General features: G+C 41.5%; 2 protein-coding genes across 2 annotated transcripts; one reads left to right on the top strand and one right to left on the bottom strand.

The window, feature by feature from the left end:
• Nucleotides 1–8,522: 8,522 nt before the first annotated feature.
• On the top strand, nt 8,523–15,138 carry LOC135498002 (cytochrome P450 2J4-like). The gene is made up of 9 exons (XM_064788107.1): nt 8,523–8,569; nt 9,519–9,746; nt 10,148–10,263; nt 10,592–10,736; nt 11,334–11,554; nt 12,065–12,277; nt 12,605–12,793; nt 13,200–13,361; nt 13,671–15,138. Exons 2-9 carry the CDS (start codon nt 9,526–9,528, stop codon nt 13,862–13,864), a joined length of 1,461 nt encoding a protein of 486 aa, XP_064644177.1. The 5' UTR covers nt 8,523–8,569; nt 9,519–9,525; the 3' UTR covers nt 13,865–15,138.
• Nucleotides 14,188–18,682, bottom strand: LOC135498003 (deoxyribonuclease-1-like). The gene is made up of 9 exons (XM_064788109.1): nt 18,337–18,682; nt 18,014–18,102; nt 17,585–17,671; nt 17,251–17,363; nt 16,758–16,870; nt 16,134–16,385; nt 15,885–15,936; nt 14,878–15,049; nt 14,188–14,428 (listed from the first exon to the last, which is right to left on the bottom strand). The coding sequence occupies exons 1-9, from the start codon at nt 18,508–18,510 to the stop codon at nt 14,188–14,190; spliced, it is 1,293 nt and encodes a 430-aa protein (XP_064644179.1). The 5' UTR covers nt 18,511–18,682.
• Nucleotides 18,683–19,982: the final 1,300 nt, after the last annotated feature.

The raw sequence follows: 19,982 nt of genomic DNA, 5'->3' as shown, positions 1-19,982 counted from the left end.
AAATGTTGTTGTGTTTCGCTTAGCGATTTATACTAACAATACCCTTAATCCATAGTACAATGCTAACAACATGACGTTGAGTAGAGTTTCCTGCAATATGGACATTTTCCATTAGACCATTCAGGATTAATCTTCAGTATCTTATTTGACGTTCGCTGCGGGAGACCAACTGTTGTTCCTTGCAAAACATCATAAAGGCGCCCAATCAGAAACTTGCTGGTGAACTAACAATGCCAAGTAATTGACAGGATACGGATGGCATTATCCACAAGAAGAAACTTCGTGTTTGCGGAGAGCATTTCAACAAAAAAGGGACACAGTGTCTGCGGTCTTGTTTGAGGTATAGATGACATTATAATTGATGATAAAAATTTGACTGGATACGCTTGACAACTGTCTGACTTCTGTTACGAATAGAGGGAAATACTCATGAGGAGACTGTGATATACTTACTGGAAGTAAAAGAAACACAATGTTGTGAGCAGTGAATCTTTGGTGTTTAGATGCAAATAACAGATGGTGAACTAGATTTTATTTTTGGCGAACTAAAGATATCAAACGTTTATACAACGGCTTCTACAAATGATTTGATGAAGCGGACTTCGTCAAGATGAATTCGGATTGATAAATCTATATTTGTTGATGACAATCACGGACACCGATTAGGTGGAACTTGGCGATTCTATCTTGGGGGAAGTGGGGTCACCAATTCCATAATACCCACACTGGCTTTTTCATGGGCATGTGGTGAAGTGACTTCGTCAAGATCGAGAATATCTGATAGGTAAACCTAATATCTTTGTTGATGTTTTTAATGACAATCACAGACATTGATCAGGGGGAGTTTGGCGATTTCATTTTGGGGGAAGTGAGGATGTTCCCCTCTGAAGTCCTCATAATCTTCGCGGCCGCTCTCATCCTCATTCTCGTCATTGTTGCCATAGTGATACAGTGTTGCTATAAAAGGCGGAACCGGCGACGGGACAACGTGGAGTATATTGACGAATCGGACCTATCGGAAGCAACCTCGGATAGTTACGTCACAATCGATGCGTCTGAGGTAGTGCGGACACAGACCCCCGAGGACGTGGACAGCTGTGAGGAGGAGTCGCTACTGTGATTGGTTTGTTTATCAAAACAACGACTTCAATGCTTGACGTGAGCTGTTAAGTTCTTAACATGCATTTATAAAGATTGGTAGATTTTAATTTAAAATACAAAATACAAATTTCTTTAAAGATATCTTAAAGGCAGTACTTAAGTGGGTATTAATCAAACGATCTAGAGGGAGCAAAATAATTTGTAGTTTATGCCAGAAGGGAGCTTTTCCGAATGTCTGTATAATTGGCATTTTGTGTCTCTTTATCGCTAAATAACGAAACCCAGGAGTAACTAGAGGCATCATTGTATGTACAAAAAAAACCCAAAGACAAAATCAGTTAGGCCATGGTCACGAGACAGTGTTTCGGTTGGAAATGGTAAATTTCATGTTGGAATAAATTTCATGAAATCTCTGACATTCTATGAAAGCATTTCAAAATGCTGGTGCGTCTTAAAAGGTCTGAGATGTGCGTGATGGCCGATATATTGACGAGGAAGTTGAGCTGTGAAAGGAACGGTCTACAAGAAAAGCGCTTTGCCTCGTCACTCGTGAAAGACATGGAAATTAACAAGGCTGGTTTAGGAACGCTTTGTTATAAAAGGTCTCGCACATTTCGAACTTGGACGCTCCACAATGGCTTTGGCTGGGAAAATGTCATTAAGGTAACTATGGTGAAGCGGTCTCCTGAGTTGTTTCGATATCGGAAAGAAGGAACATTTGCAGTTAACGAGTGGGAATCGCCCCCAGTAATAACAGACAAATTGCTGATCCGCGGCGCACGTCGCTACTGCCAGAGGACGTTAGCATTAATGCTATCGAAAAGAAAGCATGATTTCTCCCTCATGCCTGAAACTAGACTGACGTATCTCCCTGTCTGAGCCATGCAAATCATTGCAAAAACTGGTTACCTCGAAATAATGATTGGAGTATCCGTGATTGGGCAAATGTAGTTAGTTTTTTTGGTACGGTTGTTCTACTTAGTAAAAGCATCGCGATACTCGTACTCCAATCATCATGTGTTATTACAATGTCAATGCAGTTACGGCATGAACTGGATCTCTTAACATATTCTTTTATATAAGATGTATTTTTATGTCTCTTCGTATTTCTTTGTAAGCCGTGCTTACGTCTGGATGAGAAGGTACATGTACTGATCCATTAGTTTCTGAACTGAAAGAAGGCAGGCTGACATTGACAAAAGAAACAATGATGGTTAAAGAAAGTACAACGGCATGGTTCCGGATATCTCCGCACTCTTTTGTACGTACTAGTCTCCTTTCTATTACTTAACTAAATACTAAGCTACAGAAAGTGAACTTACACTCATAAAGATAAAGGTAAGTCTGTAGGGGGTGCATGCTTGTGTTGGCTGAAAAGGTTTTTCAGAAGTTCAAAAAGCTTTATTTTCAAGAGTGTGCAAATCCCTCAACTGATGGAGGCATTTGTTGACTATTCATAAAGAAACGATGATTTAGAAAGGCTATTCACTTGCAACACCGGTGTCTCGTAACACAAACTTTCTTAACACAAACGTACTTTCTTGTGTTTCGTGCTGTATTAACCATGCTTACGTATGGGCGACGAGCAACAAATCCGTTAGTCCCTCAAGTGCTGAAGGCGATTTAGCAGAAAAAAACAACGATTGATGAGGAAGATGCAACTATACATTTATCCGGATTTCGAACACACTTTCTCGTAGAGATGTCTTTTCATGTTCACGTGCTTTGCTTCTATATCAGACATCCTAAAGTCAATAGAGGAGCAGTAACAAATCCGTTAGTCACTGAACTGATGAAGGTATTACGCAGCTCGATAGAAAGGAAACAATGCTTGGTGGACATGCAGAGCAGAAATGCTGAATGAGAAAGCTCGCTGCAGCTGGATGAGGCTAATGACAAAATACAAATTGAAAATTGTGATTGTGTTTTTTGTGGCGATATGAGAAAGTATAGCAGCATGTCAGGCAAGCAAGGTCAATTTCGAGAAAGCAGGTTTTTATGACATGTGGCTTAGAAGGGGTACCAGATTCATTTGTTTTGGTTATGGCAGGTTATTACCATCGCTGCTGGTGAATGGATGTCATCCGGTCTTCCACACTACAGTCAGAGATTGTGACTGCGTGCATTTTTGGAAATGTGAGCATAAATTTTACCACGCATTTTACTGGTTGGATAATAAATCCCCAAGAATGACATTTTTTGTGGGTACTGTGGCCGGGGAGAGGGATGGTTGCTGGTATTCATACGATGCTGTACTGTTTTGAAAATGTGTTTGATGTTCAAAATCAGGTCATTTAGAGCAAGTCTTGCAAGTAGAGCTGAGTTTGCCATTGTAATTTTCGAATAATGTGATACCGACAATAGAAAGAGGGAAGAATTTAAAATAAAAACGGTCGGGTTCATTCATTCATTGACAAAATCTTAAATCAAATTTTAATTAGAGAGTTTTATATCTTTAAAAATGGACTGGTCCTAATTTTAACAATGATGTTTTTGCAATGATGTCATCAGATTGTTGCTATCATCTTGTGACTTCGTGATTGACTCCCCATCCACAGATTTTCTGCTACCGTATTTTACTGTTTTTCAGTGCTGTATCTAACGATACACATGTAAATAAAGGAGTACACCGAATGGTAAATAAAATGGCCCTGGGTGGAGTAATTTCCCAAAGGTATCGCGAAAAAGAAATCGTTCGAAAGAATCCCCATGTGGGATGACAACTCTTTACTAGAACATATTAAATTATTGATGGAAGTGTCTGGGATAGCTCGGAATGATATTTCTCTATTCGATCGCTCCCTACTTACAAAAGCTTGTTTTGCCTAAAGCGGGTTTGATTATATCTTGTTTCAACTGTATTGTATATTTGACAATGAGTCTGACTTAACAGTGGTTATCTTCATATTTAACCACTTGGATTTTTTTTCACATCTTTGCAAGAATTGACCATAGGCATCACGAACTTGGCTAGAACGAGAAATCCTAAAGCATAAGAAACTCCTTCAAAATGAAGTAAATGCATATTTAAAACTTGGGAGGATGTTTTTTCTGGAATAAAAGGATTAGAGTCCCTTCCTTAAAATTGGCATTCACTTCGTTGTAAGAGTTCGGATTGTTCGAGGATTTCAAGTTCTAGCCAAAATGGTGATGTCTATGGTCAACCCTTAATGAAGAATTTAACGATAAACATCTTAGATCAGTGAAAATAAAGTATTGACGAAAATGACACTGATTTCGAGCAAGATAAAGTTTTACCATACCTGATTGGTCAAGAACAGATCGCGTATTACTACATAGACATTTCGACGGGATGATTGCTTCGTAGTGTATCTATTAGGAGCCATCGGCAAATCTAAGTGGTATAATGACTTATCATATGCCGGAACTGCTTCAGGCAAGTTGTCTCGTTGTATTTAATGACGTTGGGATTTATGACATCGGTTTTAACCCGTTCGTTTTATTTTGAATATCATGCCTAACAATAAAGATGTTTTGAATAGATTCTGAATTCTGATTGCATTTACTGAACAGGCAAACGGAAAGTTATCATTTTTGATTTTACCTCACAATCACCGGGTTTTCCACCATAGAGTTATATACATAAGGTTTCACTAAAAGCTACGTAATTTTGCCTTTCTTGCTATATACAGAGAAGATTGAAAAGCAATACATTGGTCGGGCCACCATGAAACCGTTATCGCTTTCGAGATTTAATTAAAAAGAATGTTGGTTTTCGCGTGGCGTTCGTTCTGTTTCAAACCTTCTGAGAAGATACTTCTTGAGAAATTCACGAATGAACATGTAAGCGTAAGTTCTAGTGATAATTCTATGTGTATTCCCAATCAGTTCGAAAGAAATGTTGTTTGTGGGTACAAATAGGTTCGGTAAATTCGAAATTTAATCGGGCATGTCAAGAATATGCATCGGTCATTTACTTTCAACGACTTCTATATGACTGTGACTATGACTATGAGAGAGACAAGCTAAAACTGGTTTCACATGCAGGGGTCTAATTTCCGAATCGGTCAGATCGGATTAATATCAACTTGACTCGAGGCAGCTTATTGCTAAGTCATTATTATTTGCACAGAGAGCTATAATAGCTATATGAGCGCGTAACTTGATATTTCATGATGAGATTTGACCTGAGGGGCCTGTCTTTCAGCTCATGTAACTTTCAAGCACTCGCCTGGTCGATTTGTCACAAAGTTAACCCGGAGTGACGGCCTGAGATTACGGAGCTGTTGCTACCTTATTGCGATACTCTGAGAAAATTAATGTGGACGTTGGTAAGATGGCCTGATTGATTAAATGATGAGGCGATTGGATATGTCAATACTTGCATGATGGCCTTTGATCTCAGAACTACTGGCGCATTACTCCCTGAGATTGGAACACTAAGTACGATTTGAATATCTAACGAACTACAGTCCAATTCACGACTGGGAAATGTTGCCAGTACATTGTATTTGACTTCACGAATCGCGGTGGTGGCTCAAGTTAATATACCGGTTCAAGCTGCGACAGATTGGATTTGCTGAAAAATCGTTTATATCTTAATTTGAAGAGTTTAGAAGAGGTCAAAGTCACATCTTTTCAGTTTCAACTGCCCCTCAATTTTACAAGCCACAAATGTCGGCGAGTACCCGGTGGCTAGTTCTTTATCATGCTTCAGGTCGGTATATTTAGATGCGTTGGAGTTCGAATGTATAGATCAAATATGAACATCATTTTCATTGAACTCATTTTTGACGGAATCCGGTGTGCAAGGGATAGTAGTCCTAGGGCTGATAGTCCGTGTAACAATAGCCCGCATTGCTAAATGTTTTGGTTAGGGTTAGCGGTACAATACATCATGCTGCTTAATTGATCAAATACAATGCTACTGGACTATGACTCCAGGGGGACTATATCCGCTGTCACACCGGTTCTTATCGCCTCCAATTTCCAAGACACTTTCCAGCGCGGTTGCTTACTCGAAACGATTTCGAGCAAAACATCTTTAGCTTTATGACACTACCCTTGATGTAAATAAAGCCGATTTTATTGGCATGTGGCTGTGAAAGTGAAACATAGAAATATATTTGTTCAATATTATATCGTTTTGATAATAAAATGCATGAATTGTATACATTCTCATTGTCTTGCTTCATATTCTTTCAGGGACCTAGGGATGTGATTTTTCAGGTAGATACTGCATAGAAACCGCCCATGAATTTAAAGAAGACTAAACTAATAGTGTTAACACATAACTTTCTGCTACTCATGAATCACTGTTCGTTGTATCCGAGTATCCGAGTATCCGTAATATGCCGTGGGCCAATTCAAAAATCTGTCATTTTCAACAACACTTCGGGGGGCAAAGTATAAATGCACTTATCATGATAAAAAATGTTATAACATCGCTTGATGATAAATGTCCGTGATAAACGGATATACTAACTATAGAATATCCAATGCTAAGAGCAGTTATTGTAGTTAATCCTGATTTTTAGGGTCAATTTCTTAAGATTTGCACCGATAACCCTTAAATAAAATAGCGGAACAATGGCAATTTAGGCCTAGGTGTAAGTGGGCTTTACAGACAGCAGACCCTATTTGGGTAAGGCAAAAACATAATGAATGAATGAATGGATAGTTTTATTACCAAAAAGTAATCAAATTTAATAAAGTGCATTTTTTGTTTTGATGAAAGTCTCTTTCAACTTCCTGCTCCATCATTGATATGCTTGTATGGGCCCATTGTAACGTTTTTAGTAATGGAAAAGCACTCCTTATTATTTGTCGTTGCACGGGAGAAATTCCGTTTTAGTGTTTTTGATTGAAATTTTCATAGCCCTCGGGCTAAATGAGAGTCTTATGAAAACAGCCGGGCCACAGCCAAATAGTCGGGATAAGGCCATCTACTAACCGCTCACAACACACATCCAGCCATGTTGATGCAAACATTTTATCTGCTTGTTAACCTCCAAATTGGCAAACGAAGAGATAATCTACTCATCAGAGATGTTCTCATGCCCCTGATTACTTGGTACAACCTGCCATAGGCTAATGATAGCCTCCCCAGCGAATTACGTGACAACATGTACGCTTGGTTCATTTGTCATTCGAGTCGAATAGCTGTGCTGTTGAGCACGATCAAGGGCGAATTACCGAGTTCTATAATGTACCAGGGTAAAATATCCGCATCAGGGAACATCTTTTAAAATAGAGCGAGGTTTTTCCAAGCCCACGTGTTGGCAAAATGAGGTCGTTATCATTCGGCGAAGACGAACCGGACGAATGCGATTTTCTTGATTTTTCAACGGCGGGTATTAAAACAGTACAAGCACTCAAGTATAATCAACATGAATGAGATTTACATTTTACCTCAGAATCTTTGGACTATAGGACTGTAGCCTGTCTACCACGCAAAGGGAAGTGGATCCGCGTGCGATTTGCTCTGTCCTCATTCTAATTTAAACGACCAACATAGTTTCAGAGTAGTGGATGAATTGCAATCCAAATCACAGGGTTTACACCCAATTTTCTTGTATTGTCTTCCAAGCAAATAATATTAAACTGGATATTGATGTATTTTGTTCATTTATTTCTTGGGTAAACGTGTATTGAAATTGGTCGGGGCATTACCAACATTACCCATGTGAACCTTACCGGTGACGTCCAATTCAGTGGCGATTTCGGCTATCTTTTTCCTCTTTTCGTTCCTATCGTGGTACAGAGGGGACATGTCGTTGAAAAGACATTCTTGCACCCCCACCCAAAGATCACAAAATCTTGATGTTTTTTTCTAAATACCACGAAGACATCTTCCTGTCCCATATGAGCAACAGGTCTCCAAAAATTGAACATATTCAATTCAGCTGTCCACAGCTTTCCACAGGCTTTCCACAGGGGTAAACATGCCCACAAAGGTCACTGAGTGAATACACACTGAATGACTTTTGTAAAAGATGACTCAAGATTTTGAAGTGGGAGCGGCCACCTGAAACACGGTCACAATAGTCGTAATCATCTACACACCTATTGACTTTTGTGGTTAACGTTATACAACTTTCAACAAGGCGGGACATATGAATACTTCGTAAAAAAAGTTCGAATCGTATACACATTGCAACATTTTTTTTTTGAAACAAGCCAAAAAATGACTTTTGTCATGCAGTGCACTGAGGCCTTAACACAGCAGGTGGTGTCTGTAGTGCAATAGCAGATGTCTAGGAGCAATCAATCAGCTTATCTCACCTATTATAAACATCCAGCTGAGAGGCATTCAACCTATTTTGCTTGTCTTTTGCTAACGGGGTCTTGCTCTCATGTATTCAGATTTCGGGCAGAGGCCTAGTCTAATACATGATAGTTGATGGGCCGTTCTAAAAGACCCAAATCTTTTTATCAACGACATAATTCCGTTATCAGTTCGTACCAGTTGTCCCGGTCGCTCTACAATATAAACTTAAGGCAAAGGGTAAGTAGTCCTTCAATTTTCTCTGGCTTGAGCGGGTGTATAGGCTAGAGACTGGCGTGTGTGTGTGTGTGTGGGGGGGGGGGGGGGTACTAGTTACCTCTCCACTTTATAGAAAGGCAAGATCCTTGTTCCCGTTTACGATTTCGGCCTAATCCCGAATCCTGCTAAAAATGGACTTTCGTACTTTTGGGGCCAAAAGACAAATATTTCGGCCGCCGCGAAAAACACCATTTCTCCTTTGGTGTAGTCACAAACTGAACTTACAAAAGTGAATTGATGAGTCCTTTTAAATCATGCACTTGCTGCTGGTCATAACCGAACTGTACAAGCGCTCACATTTCCCGCGAAACAAATTGCCAATCGCTTCTTTCCCATTCCATTGCGTTAGGCGACACCGAACCTTTGCCTTTAATTCTCTTAACATTAGTCCAAAAATCAGTACTATCTTTCCCGACCATCGTTTTAGCAAGTTTTTCAGCTGAGACTTTGTCCCTTTCCCTTTTCGCTCTTCTGACGGCATAGTGATACCTGGCCCTTGTCTGCCTTCGAATATTCGCTATAATACCAGCTCTGGGTTTATCATTATCTTTACAAAGACCATGCCAAAAATGGCCGTATTTCAATGCTGGGCTACAGTTTCGTCCCACCCTGCAATACCGGGCCGCCTGTGCTGGACTACCAGGACCATTGACAGGCAGCGTTTCATCACCAGATGCTAAACATGAACGGATTATATCGTCATGGAATTTTACTATTGCCTCTTTATGGTCTTCACATATGAAGTTTTGACACTCAATTGCCTAAATAGCAATTTCTATTGAATCAAGATATCGATCGAGAGTTATTTTGTAATGTATGTGAACATCTCACCGACAATTCAATGTACGTACAAACACGTTACAAATCTCACATCCCTTCACTCATATATAAAAAGGTATTACCATTTTAGTTCCGAAATGTTACTGGACGGCACCAGCCTGACCCTGGCGGTCGGGGCCCTTGCGGTCATCTTGCTGGTCTACCTTCTCTTTGGCCAGTATCTCCACCGCTTCCCGCCCGGACCCAAGGGGCTACCATTCCTCGGATGCTGGCCTTGGATGACGCATGACTGGCACAAGGACTTCGAGAAACTGGGCAAAGGTTACGGGGATCTATTTACTGTCTGGCTTTTGAACACGTAAGTGAGACATTTTATCACTCATGATTTTGGTCAAGTGCCTTATAGTTTTGTTTTAGACTCATGATATATACGTGTATTATAAAACTATAAAACTAAGACCCAACTATAACACTAAGACCATAGGACTATAAAACTTATACCAAACTAGAAAACTAAGACCCATAGGACTATAAACCTTTCTATAAGGGACACCCTCGGGACTGACAGTTGCTGTCCTTAATAGAGAGGTGTCCTGCCTAGAAAGGTCAAATTGAAGGGAAACAATCAATTCGGGACCAAACCCAGTGTAGTGTCCTTAAAAGAGAGGTTTCAGCCAAGGGCAGTTCCACTGTAAGTTGTATCAATTTCAATGAACGAATGACGTAGACTTCTTATGACTTCCTTTCATCATTTTGCAGGCCAGTTTTGGTGTTCCAGGGTTGGAGAGCTTTCGACGAAGCCTTCAACAAGCAAGCTACCGTGTGGTGTAATAGGCCAATTTCGCACGGATTTCTTGCACAAGAAGTCACTCCCAGTAGGTAACCTTCAACAGAGGGTCATCATCTCAGGGTTTGTCCAGGTTACTTGGTCCGAAATCTATAGCAGTGATCATATTAACCTTCTTTTTGCATAGTTTTTACACGTATAGTTCAGTCTTTGTGGATTGATATGACGTCATCTTTGAGCGCTGTTTCTAGACGCATGAACGAGGGAGTCGAAATTCAGGAATACGAGACAACTCGAAACCTGTGTTTGGTACGTGATGCCCGGAGTTCGGGGATTTTTATTCTTCGGGGTGAACATGATGAACACCCGAATGTGGCAGAAGGTTTTACTTGGATTTCTTTCCTATTCACTTTCAGAGACACTCTTCAAGACACACTACACAGAGAAGTTCAAGTTCAGAAAGAAATTCCTTATGGCCAACGTCAAGCGGTTCAGCTTTGGCAACAAGGACAACACAGGCTTGATACAGGACGAAGTGGAAGCCATTATCATGCTTTTAAGGTGGTTATATTCGGCGTAAGAGGGCGTGCCCTGTCCATGTGCGACAGCAATATCAGTATACAATGTATATATCTTGACTCCGTCTTTGTGGTCAACTTTAAATGTGCGTCAGTTGAAGCTAACGGAACATGCTACAAGTTAATAACGCTTTTAGAGTTCTGTGAGGTACCTTAAGGCCCGAAATAATCTTTGCCTTATATCGCTTTCTTCTTCAAAAATCACATGGTAAGATCTAATCGCCTGTGCCACGCCCCTTCGGACATGCGCCGAGTGGATGAAAACTCCTACCTAAGGTTGTTGTCTGCAATGTGTGTACATTTGAGGGCAAATGAACGAAAAAGTGGGTCGCTAAATATATTACAAATGTTTGCTAACTCATTTTTCATGCGCCACATTGCCTTAACTTCACTTTTAGTACTTTGTACTGATGAGAGAATCGCCTATCGGAAGCCTTGTACCTTGGCAATGCTTTCCGCTCCGTCAAGCATAATAGGCGTCTTCTGATTGGTGAGTATTATATCCGCCAACTCGAGCCTGACGATAGTTCCAAATTATTAATTGCAAAGTTATTTTAAAGGCATTTCCTTCATCTTCTAGGGGTAAGGAATCAAAGCCGTTCTATCTCCAAAAAGCCATCCGAATTCACGCAGCCAATCCAATACCTATTCTCTTCTTCGGGAAGGCCTTTGACAATGACGACGCGGATTTCGAAGCTTGCTTGAATAATACGGGCATATGGTTCGAGAAAATGGCCGAGGCGTGCGAGGCGGATGTTCTGCCTTTGCTGCGGTTCCTGCCGCGCAAATGCATCACTGATGGTAGGTCCACAAAAGAAGCATTTGAGAACCGAAGGCATCAAATGTTATAATGTGTTTCCTCTGTAAGTGACAGGGTGTGATTTTCGATGTAATCGGATTGAAACGAATCGAGTAAATCGCAGGCTCCGCATCGCGTCTTCTTTTAGAACGAGGGGAATCGGCCAATGTCCATATACACTCTATTTCAAAAGTAAATGAGCAACAGTATATCTTTCCCTACTACATGTATTAGTTTGCATTACTTATATCTAAAACTTCAGTAGGTTTTCCTCTAATATCCCATTCAGTTGCCTAAAACATAACAAATGATTGGAAATCAAAATATCATGAGTATAACATTAAAAACTCAAAAAAGCATCCAAGTTTTTAGCATATAGCAACGTTTTTCGAAAGACGACTAGCGTCCAAGTATTGTCTTACCTGAACATTTCAGTAAGATTTTGGTGGATAACTTACTCAGGTAAAGAAATTATGATCGCTCTATACCCATTTGATATTTGTTTCACACAGGCAAAGAAGCAGGAAAGAAAGTGATAGCATTCTTCAAGAAAACGATCGCAGCATGCCGTGAACAGTACGACCCGAACGATCTCCGATGTTTTGTCGACCAGTGCTTCAATGCCGGCGTTGACGAAGAAGAGATTCTGATTCACCTCCTGTCTTACTGGGGCGACGCAACCGACTCAGTACCAGGTGGTTTTCGACTGTGGGTGCATCAAATAGGTACTACTGAAAAATAGAAGAGATTGGATTTTTTGCTGATTGTAATTGATCGACCTTCACTATACTGGTTAACCTCAGAAGACGCTGCCCAAAAAGGCTGGCATATTCACCAAATTGATTTCACAATCAGCACTTATTTGTGTGAGAATGAAGAGACACTGACAGGAATCCTCAATTCTTAGGTGAAAAAACCGCCTACTATGGATATCAGTTGTACACGAGTTGTTGAGTTTTGGAGGGGTAACGTATATCGATAAAATGGAGGATAATTCATAATTTCAAATTTTTTTAACACACACAGTATCTCTAGTACTTCTATATATTCAGCTCACCATCCTGACGTACAACAAAAGATCCAGGCAGAGCTTGATCGAGTGCTTGGTGATCGCGTTGCCAGTTACTCTGACCGGTTAGACTTGCCCTACTTGGAGGCGAGTATCTTGGAAGTCCTCCGGATATCCTCTCCTGTGCCTATCTCGCTCCCGCAAGAGACGTTGCTGGACACCGAGATATTTGGTAAGTCATTGGAAAAATTATTGTCACGCCAAAGATGGTACGATTTGAGGAAATCATTTAAGAAATATCGTCTCGTTTGGGTTTGCATCGGTCAGAAGCTAGTAATGTAGAGTATTATTTTCCACCAGCTGGTCTGCAGACCATTAACTGACAAGAAAAATAATTTGGAAACTTCAAATCATTAAGCCACAAGAGCATACCTGCAGGCATTGCATTGAATATTAAACTGTATTTTACGATTAAAACAAAGTCTTTCCATGATAAGCAATCCCTTTGCATCATCTGAATGCTTTTAGATCCTCGGTTTTGGTATGGCCTGTACTGGTGAATGAGTGAACACAGCTACACCGCTACGTATACCTCAATTTTTCATTCACTGTTCTGGTGTCTCTTCACGCATTGCTAGGTTACAAGATCCCAGTCGGTACAAAGTACATGATCAATTTCTGCATGGCCCAAAACGACCCAAACGTTTGGACGAAGCCCAAGGAATTCGACCCAGAGAGGTTTATCACGGAAGAGGGGAAGTGTAACTACAAGCATGATGGGTGGTGTGCCTATGGAATAGGTAAGATCGGGAATCATCACGGGGACGGTGGAGACGTACACATGGTCATTGAAAATTCCTTTTACTTTGATGATTAAGGCTTCTGAATGAAACGTAAAGCCAATATTCCTTCTACCTCATGAGTTCTATTCGCCCACGCCGGCTGAGCTTTCTCAAACACCGTGAAACTGTTTCGTGGGGTCTGTGTTGTCAAGATTTCCCCTGATGACCGTTCGATAAGTCAATAAAACCAGAGACTGGTGTTCTTTCTCCCCTCTCGATCTCGGAGATTTACACTTTTCCGGCAAGATGTTTTTCTGATTTATTCAGGTCGCCGTATGTGCCTCGGTGAGCCGCTCTCGAGGCAACTGATGTTCATCTTCGTGGCCAACCTAGCGCAGAGGTTCACATTCAGTTTTCCAGAGGAGGACGTTCCACCCAAGGACCCCCTTCAAATTGCTTGGTCCGGGGTGACCAATATGCCACGCGACTTCCAGATCATTGCTACCCCGAGAGACAATTAGGTGCTCCTCTGCGTGGGCTGTGATATACACTCTAACCCGTATGTGGTCCAGCTGCACTATAGTATGACGCAATGCACAGTGAGTTCACAGTTACAAACAGTTGTTGGCTGTGTTTGATGAATGATTTAAAGCCATCTGTATTCTTAAATTTGTTTCGATTTTTAGCATATTTTATTCATTATTTCAAGCCGTTTGAGTGGCGCCTGTACAAAACAGACCGATTAAATATTATAAGCCAATGTGTAACAGACACAGCTCAACCAGCTTAATAGTGTCTATCATTGTAACGGTAAAAAGTCTTCATCGCTGATGTTCTAGCATGTCTAATGAGTTCGCCTCTCCACAGTCACGCTACAGTCTAACGGGTCTTGGAGGCTACACCTTACTTCCACATCAAAGGTCAACCTCGGGTCCTCATCGAGTCCGTACACGTACGGGGGCTCCGCTTGCATGGCTTTCGAATCAAAATGAGCCTGGACCATGCTCAGCATATTGTCGGAGATCACCCCCGGGTAGGCCTCCTGGAATTCCTTTAGGGAGTTCATGACGTTTGAGATACGGGACCTGAAATTTGATCGAAACCATGCGTAAACCCTAAGTTTACCAATGGAGGAAACTAATGTATTTATATGCCGGATTATCACTACAAGATCATGATCAATGAGGCTTGTGAAAAATGTAGTGCCAGATTTGTGCGAACAACCAATATCGTTAAATAAACATAAACGAGGAAGTGAACCATGAAGTACAGGCACAGCATATAAGTGCATCATGTATTTTTCATGCTGTGTACATCTATGGTCATGGTGTAACATTTTATGACTTGTGTTGAAGGCCTTCCTTCCTTCCTCGCTGAAGGCTGTGTGTCTTGTTTAACTCTGCCTAGGCGCCCAACCATAGTGGCATGGGACAAACGCCCACACAAGCGAAGGCAGAAAAGGGTTGGTCTATAGTTTGCCCCGTCTATTTCATTACTCGTATGAGGGCTTTGAATTCATGTACATTACACATACCTCCTAGCTATTGCTTCATAGTACATGGTGCCATCTTTGAGTCCCATTGTTGTATATGATGCTGCTGGCGACCTGTAGATGGCGCGAATGTTGTTGACATTTGTGACGTAATTTTCCTCCAGGATTTTGAAGGACCAGTAGGTTTGTAAGTTGGTTTGTACGCCGTATATTTCTGTAATAGGGAAAAATTAAATAAAATTGCTTTTCTCCAACTATGCCAAAAATGAATTTATAAAGAATAAAATCATGAATAAATAAGAATTTTGAACTTCAGAATAGCCAAACTGCAACCCGAATTTTCCTGTCCTCAGCTGGCCATCTTTTATCAAGTTTGAATACCAGTATAAGCAAGACGAACAAAACGATGCTTCACCTAGCTCTAATCTCCCAATGACAAAGAATATATGGAGCACTTTGACACGGCGTCAAATCCTCTATTACACAATGTAGCCCACGCCTTTCCTTGGGGGCGAAATTGGGCACTCGCATGTCCGAGAGACGTTTCAGGACCACATAAAAATACCATATCCTTATTTGCTTTAAAAAACCCTACTGAATTAGTTTACTTACATGTATTCGACGCGTATGTTTAGTGACGAAAATCAAGCTACAACAGACAAAATGACCGACACCCAAAGCACTAGGGCCGATGTAGCTTGTAAAAGCCCCCTAGTGTTAGAATCTGGAACCTTGTGCTTGAAATCGTGCTGTAAAATTGTATTCCTTCAACATTCTTAGTGTTTATTCATTCTTGATTATTGAGCAGAGTAGAGTATTTTAGAATATTAAAACCGATCGCGCTGGAGAAAGTTTATAATTGATAACGAAATGTGGGTGTATTTAATCTATAAGTTCTTGGGAGAGGATTATGTTACATCAGGAACCAGCATGAGCAGGCCAAAGCCTTTATCACACTGATTGAAAGCGTTTGATCACACTGCAGTGAAAAGCGAATCTACCGTCCCAGCAATGCCATCTGATGTTGTATTACTTATGCAATGACTTACTTTCTCCTGCTAACTCTATGACGATTGGAAAATGGTCACTGACTTTGCGGGTCTGAAAGGTGAAATAGGTTTAAAGTCAGCGGTTCGAACAAGGGGAGTACATTATTCCATGACATTTTACCTAGTTGCACTGCGGCGCGTTATTTGAAAAATGTAGCTTATTGGGATCAATTCTTTTGGGGCTTGGATGATGTCGCAAACGAACCACAAACAGGAATCGGACACAAAAACTATGAAGCAAATATTTACTTGTTCCTGTGTCAGCCCGTACGCCTCCTTAAAATCAAAAACTCCCGAACTACCAGGAACGACGCTGTCTATCAACTTGGAACCGGCGGCCACGAATCTGTCGTAGGCACAGTTGGTACTCCCGCTTGTTGTGTCCTCGCAGTCCGAAGTCAGCCAACTGAATCTCGAATCGGTCCGCAGTGAGATGGACTTGAATTCCTCTTTGGTGACGTAATTGCAGTCGCCGTTGAAATCCCCAGCGAACATGATGTCCTGAAGAAAAGTTATGGTGAAGGTCATATGTGGCGGTTATACCGAAGACAGTCGAACAAAGGGAATTTACGCAAAGATGTGAGCGGGCTTTGTTCAAAGACAATAGACCGTGTATTGGACTCGGCCCGAGTTCTTTTGTCTACGGGGTAACGGACAGAAACAGGTTATGTTAAGTCAGTGCAAACTTATTTTGGACAGACCTTCTGTTAAAATGAGAAAGACTGGACCTCTTGCAGTGCACAGAAGCAACAAGGTTTGATCAGTAGCATCAGAAGTTGGAAATAGTATTTTACCCTCATCACTCGTTTAACATTACATGCATTTATATTGCCATTTTGATGACACAACTGAGCAGGTATCAATCAGACCTACCTCGAGATCCCAATGGGCTTCAACGGTATCATAAACATGCGTCAAGTCGCCAATCTCTCGCACAGCGTCATTTGGTTTAATGTGGACATTGATGATGGCAAAATCACTCACCTCTGCAAACGAAGGGAAAATGTGATTGACGGTGGCTTGCTTGCCTCTAACCATAGTTTTGCATCCGTCTGAAGTCAAGGCCCGGCATCTCCTTTGTCATTTCCCTTTGCAAACCATGAATTTGGTATTTCTATCGTAAAAAGGGAACATGGACCAGGAAAATGATCGGAAGAACAGTGTTTCCCGGGAACAAAGAACCCGCAAAGGAGCCAGGGAACATAAAACCCCTCCACCGACACAAGTACAATTTCTCTTTTCGAATGGAACAAGCAATCCCGGGCATAAAAGTGATCATCATGATACACTAAGTAGACTTAGCATAGGCTGATATAAGATAGCCGTCGCATGTGGTGCAGAAATGTAGGAGGAAACCAGAACGTACCAGTGGTTGGAGAGGAAAACCTGACAGCGAATGGTTCCCTTTCGAATGCATCTAACCCGTCATCTGGCCCATCTTCGTACTGATATGTGTCCGTCACAGATACCTTGTTTGGACTGAAAGTGGAGGAATGTTATGGTGTTATAGAAGCAATCCACGCCGCGTATATCCGTCATGTTTGTGGGCTAAAGTGCGTGCAGTAGCAAAGGCCAAGGGCGAAATGCGCCGCGTGAAACCCCGGGCTTTTATGTGGAGACGTTTTATTTTCATGTAGGTAATCGAACTGCATTAAACTCCTCTTCATTTGAGATTTAGCAAGAAACTCTAATTTACTTACTCATAAAGGAAGCCATACTGCTCCTTGCTATTGGTCCGTCCGAGGCGAGCGCTGACCACACTCTCGTAGGGATTGCTTGGGTCCATCCTGAGAAAGATGAGCAAAACATGATGATATGAAGATAAAACATTTTACACCCGATGTACATATACAATGAGTTGACATTGTACCAGTCTGAAGTGGCTGTAGCGCCAAAACAAACCAGAGCACTTGGTGTCCGACCACATATTCTTTTGTTTGATGCTGGTTTGTTGTGCTCGCAATGGCTTCCTTCCTCTTCACTAAGGTATTTATTTTAACCGCGAGTAAAAAGCCGTTCAAGTTCATAAAAAGGCAGTTTTCCATCCGTACTGGAGGATATCGGGATATGAGCTCAGCACATCCGATCTCTAAACTCGATCCTTTGTTCACCTATCAAGAGATACGTACTGGTTGACTTGGGCCAAGAGATATGGAAAAGCCGTCATCTTTGCATCTCTAATTTCTTGTACCACAACAATGTCATAGCGGCGAATGATCTGAAGAACAAAAAGCGTGGAAGTAGGTTGGTAACAAGATTTGAGAACGAACAAAATGAAATGAGAAGGTGCGTCACTGCAACTATAGCTGAGAAAATGAAGAAGAAGTTTGTATACATTCAATAAAAGTTCTGACCATTCGACGTACTGACTTATATTTATTGGTATTTCCCTGTAATACTAACGGATGAAAAAAAAGACAATTCAAAATAACGAGGTCCCCGATCACACTACCTCCTTTATGACTTCAAAAGCCTCCAATTTTCGTGTCTTACTCCCTCCGAAAGCCTGGATATTGAACGAGGCGATCTTTAGAGCGGGGTACGCTATTCCTGGGTCACGCTGCGTGGAGGCCAGAGCCAGCCCTAGCACGATGGCTTGGCAGAGGACGACCCTTAGAATATCCATTGAAATATCAGAGAGTGAGTCTCGACTACATGTATTTGCAACCACCAATGCAGATGTCGCCAAAATACCAAGTGGCCTTTTATATGCCAGTGATATGACAAAAGCGTGGGTTATGTGATAAGATGGGTAGGCTGGTAGGCCCAGTATAGTGTATGTAGGCCTGGCAGAAAACGTGCGGGCCCCTACGGGTAATGTGAACACTGCATAAACAGGATCCAGTGCAGCCATTTACCCAAGGCCAACAACGAAATAATCATCATTGAATAATTGTCATCCTTCAGCCAATTATCTTCTGAAAGGCTGTAAGATCTATTACCATGCACGTCGACACAATGATTCGATAGGCAGGCTGTGATCAATCGTTTGTTAATTGAATCACTGGTTCACTTGGTCGAGATATCACCACGGGAGAGTAGTGTCAGTTGATAAAATACCCAATGTGCCCCGCATCAGCACAGCACCCCATACTGCCGAGCTGAGGAGCACTAAGGCAGATCAAATGGTTTGTTTAATGCTCACCTCGCCGGCACTGCGCGCTGTGCATAGACGGAGAAGCGAACATAAAGTGTTGACCACAGGCACCACCATTTTAGCGAGAACTTGAAAATCCAAAAGCATTTAGAACTTCAATTTCAAGGAGAGAAGTCTGTCCTTTTCCAGCGAACAGCCTCCCATGTTCAAATGGCCATTCCGTACATTTTGATGGAGTTCTAATTGCTTTAAGTTCTAGCCAAAATATGGTGGTGCCTAAACCCTTAACCCATGTGCGTATGGACGGAGAAGCGAACATTAAACGATGGCTTCCTCATGGATGTTGTAATTCCAGAATATGCAAGAAACAAGCATCAAGAAGGTGTACACGCTATGGACCTAATCGAATTGACGGAATGAAGTGAATATGATGGTACGTGATAAAATTATGCTGTATCACCAAAGGTTTTCCACCACTCGGTGTGGTCTACTGGTGGTACGTGAGGTTAGGCCCGACGACGACATTTATCTATTGTTCGGGTGAACTCACACAATAGATAAACGTCGTCGTAGGGCCGAACCGGGTTGTTGCGAAACCTCACTAGTAATGTATATGACACGTTTCTCGTTTTTTTGGGAAACTGATTCTCAAAAGGTGATCACGAAACTGTGCTAAATTTGCAATTACAAGGCCTAGTTATCCAGCAGGAAACGATTAAATCAATCAGTAATCATTGAGGATGCCCGTGTCCTCGTTGACACGAATGCATTATTAACTGCATTGATGAGCAGATAGCATTGGTTGGCGAACCAAGATTGGTGGTCCATTTTCACGTGGTGTACGTGCGGCTAGAGATACATTCATCGGAAATAGTCTAAAGTATTACTTTCCGCCGCTGAATGGGGCTAACTGGTACGATCAAATAAGTTACAGTCAGGGCCTTGGCGCAGCTTAGTTTGCCTGACGAATTCTAGATGGAGATGCTTTATTTCCGGTAATG

This window comes from Lineus longissimus, chromosome 13 (genome assembly GCF_910592395.1).
Source record: "Lineus longissimus chromosome 13, tnLinLong1.2, whole genome shotgun sequence".
NCBI classification, from domain to species: Eukaryota; Metazoa; Nemertea; class Pilidiophora; order Heteronemertea; family Lineidae; genus Lineus; species Lineus longissimus.
This window is presented reverse-complemented; position numbering and strand designations above follow the sequence as displayed.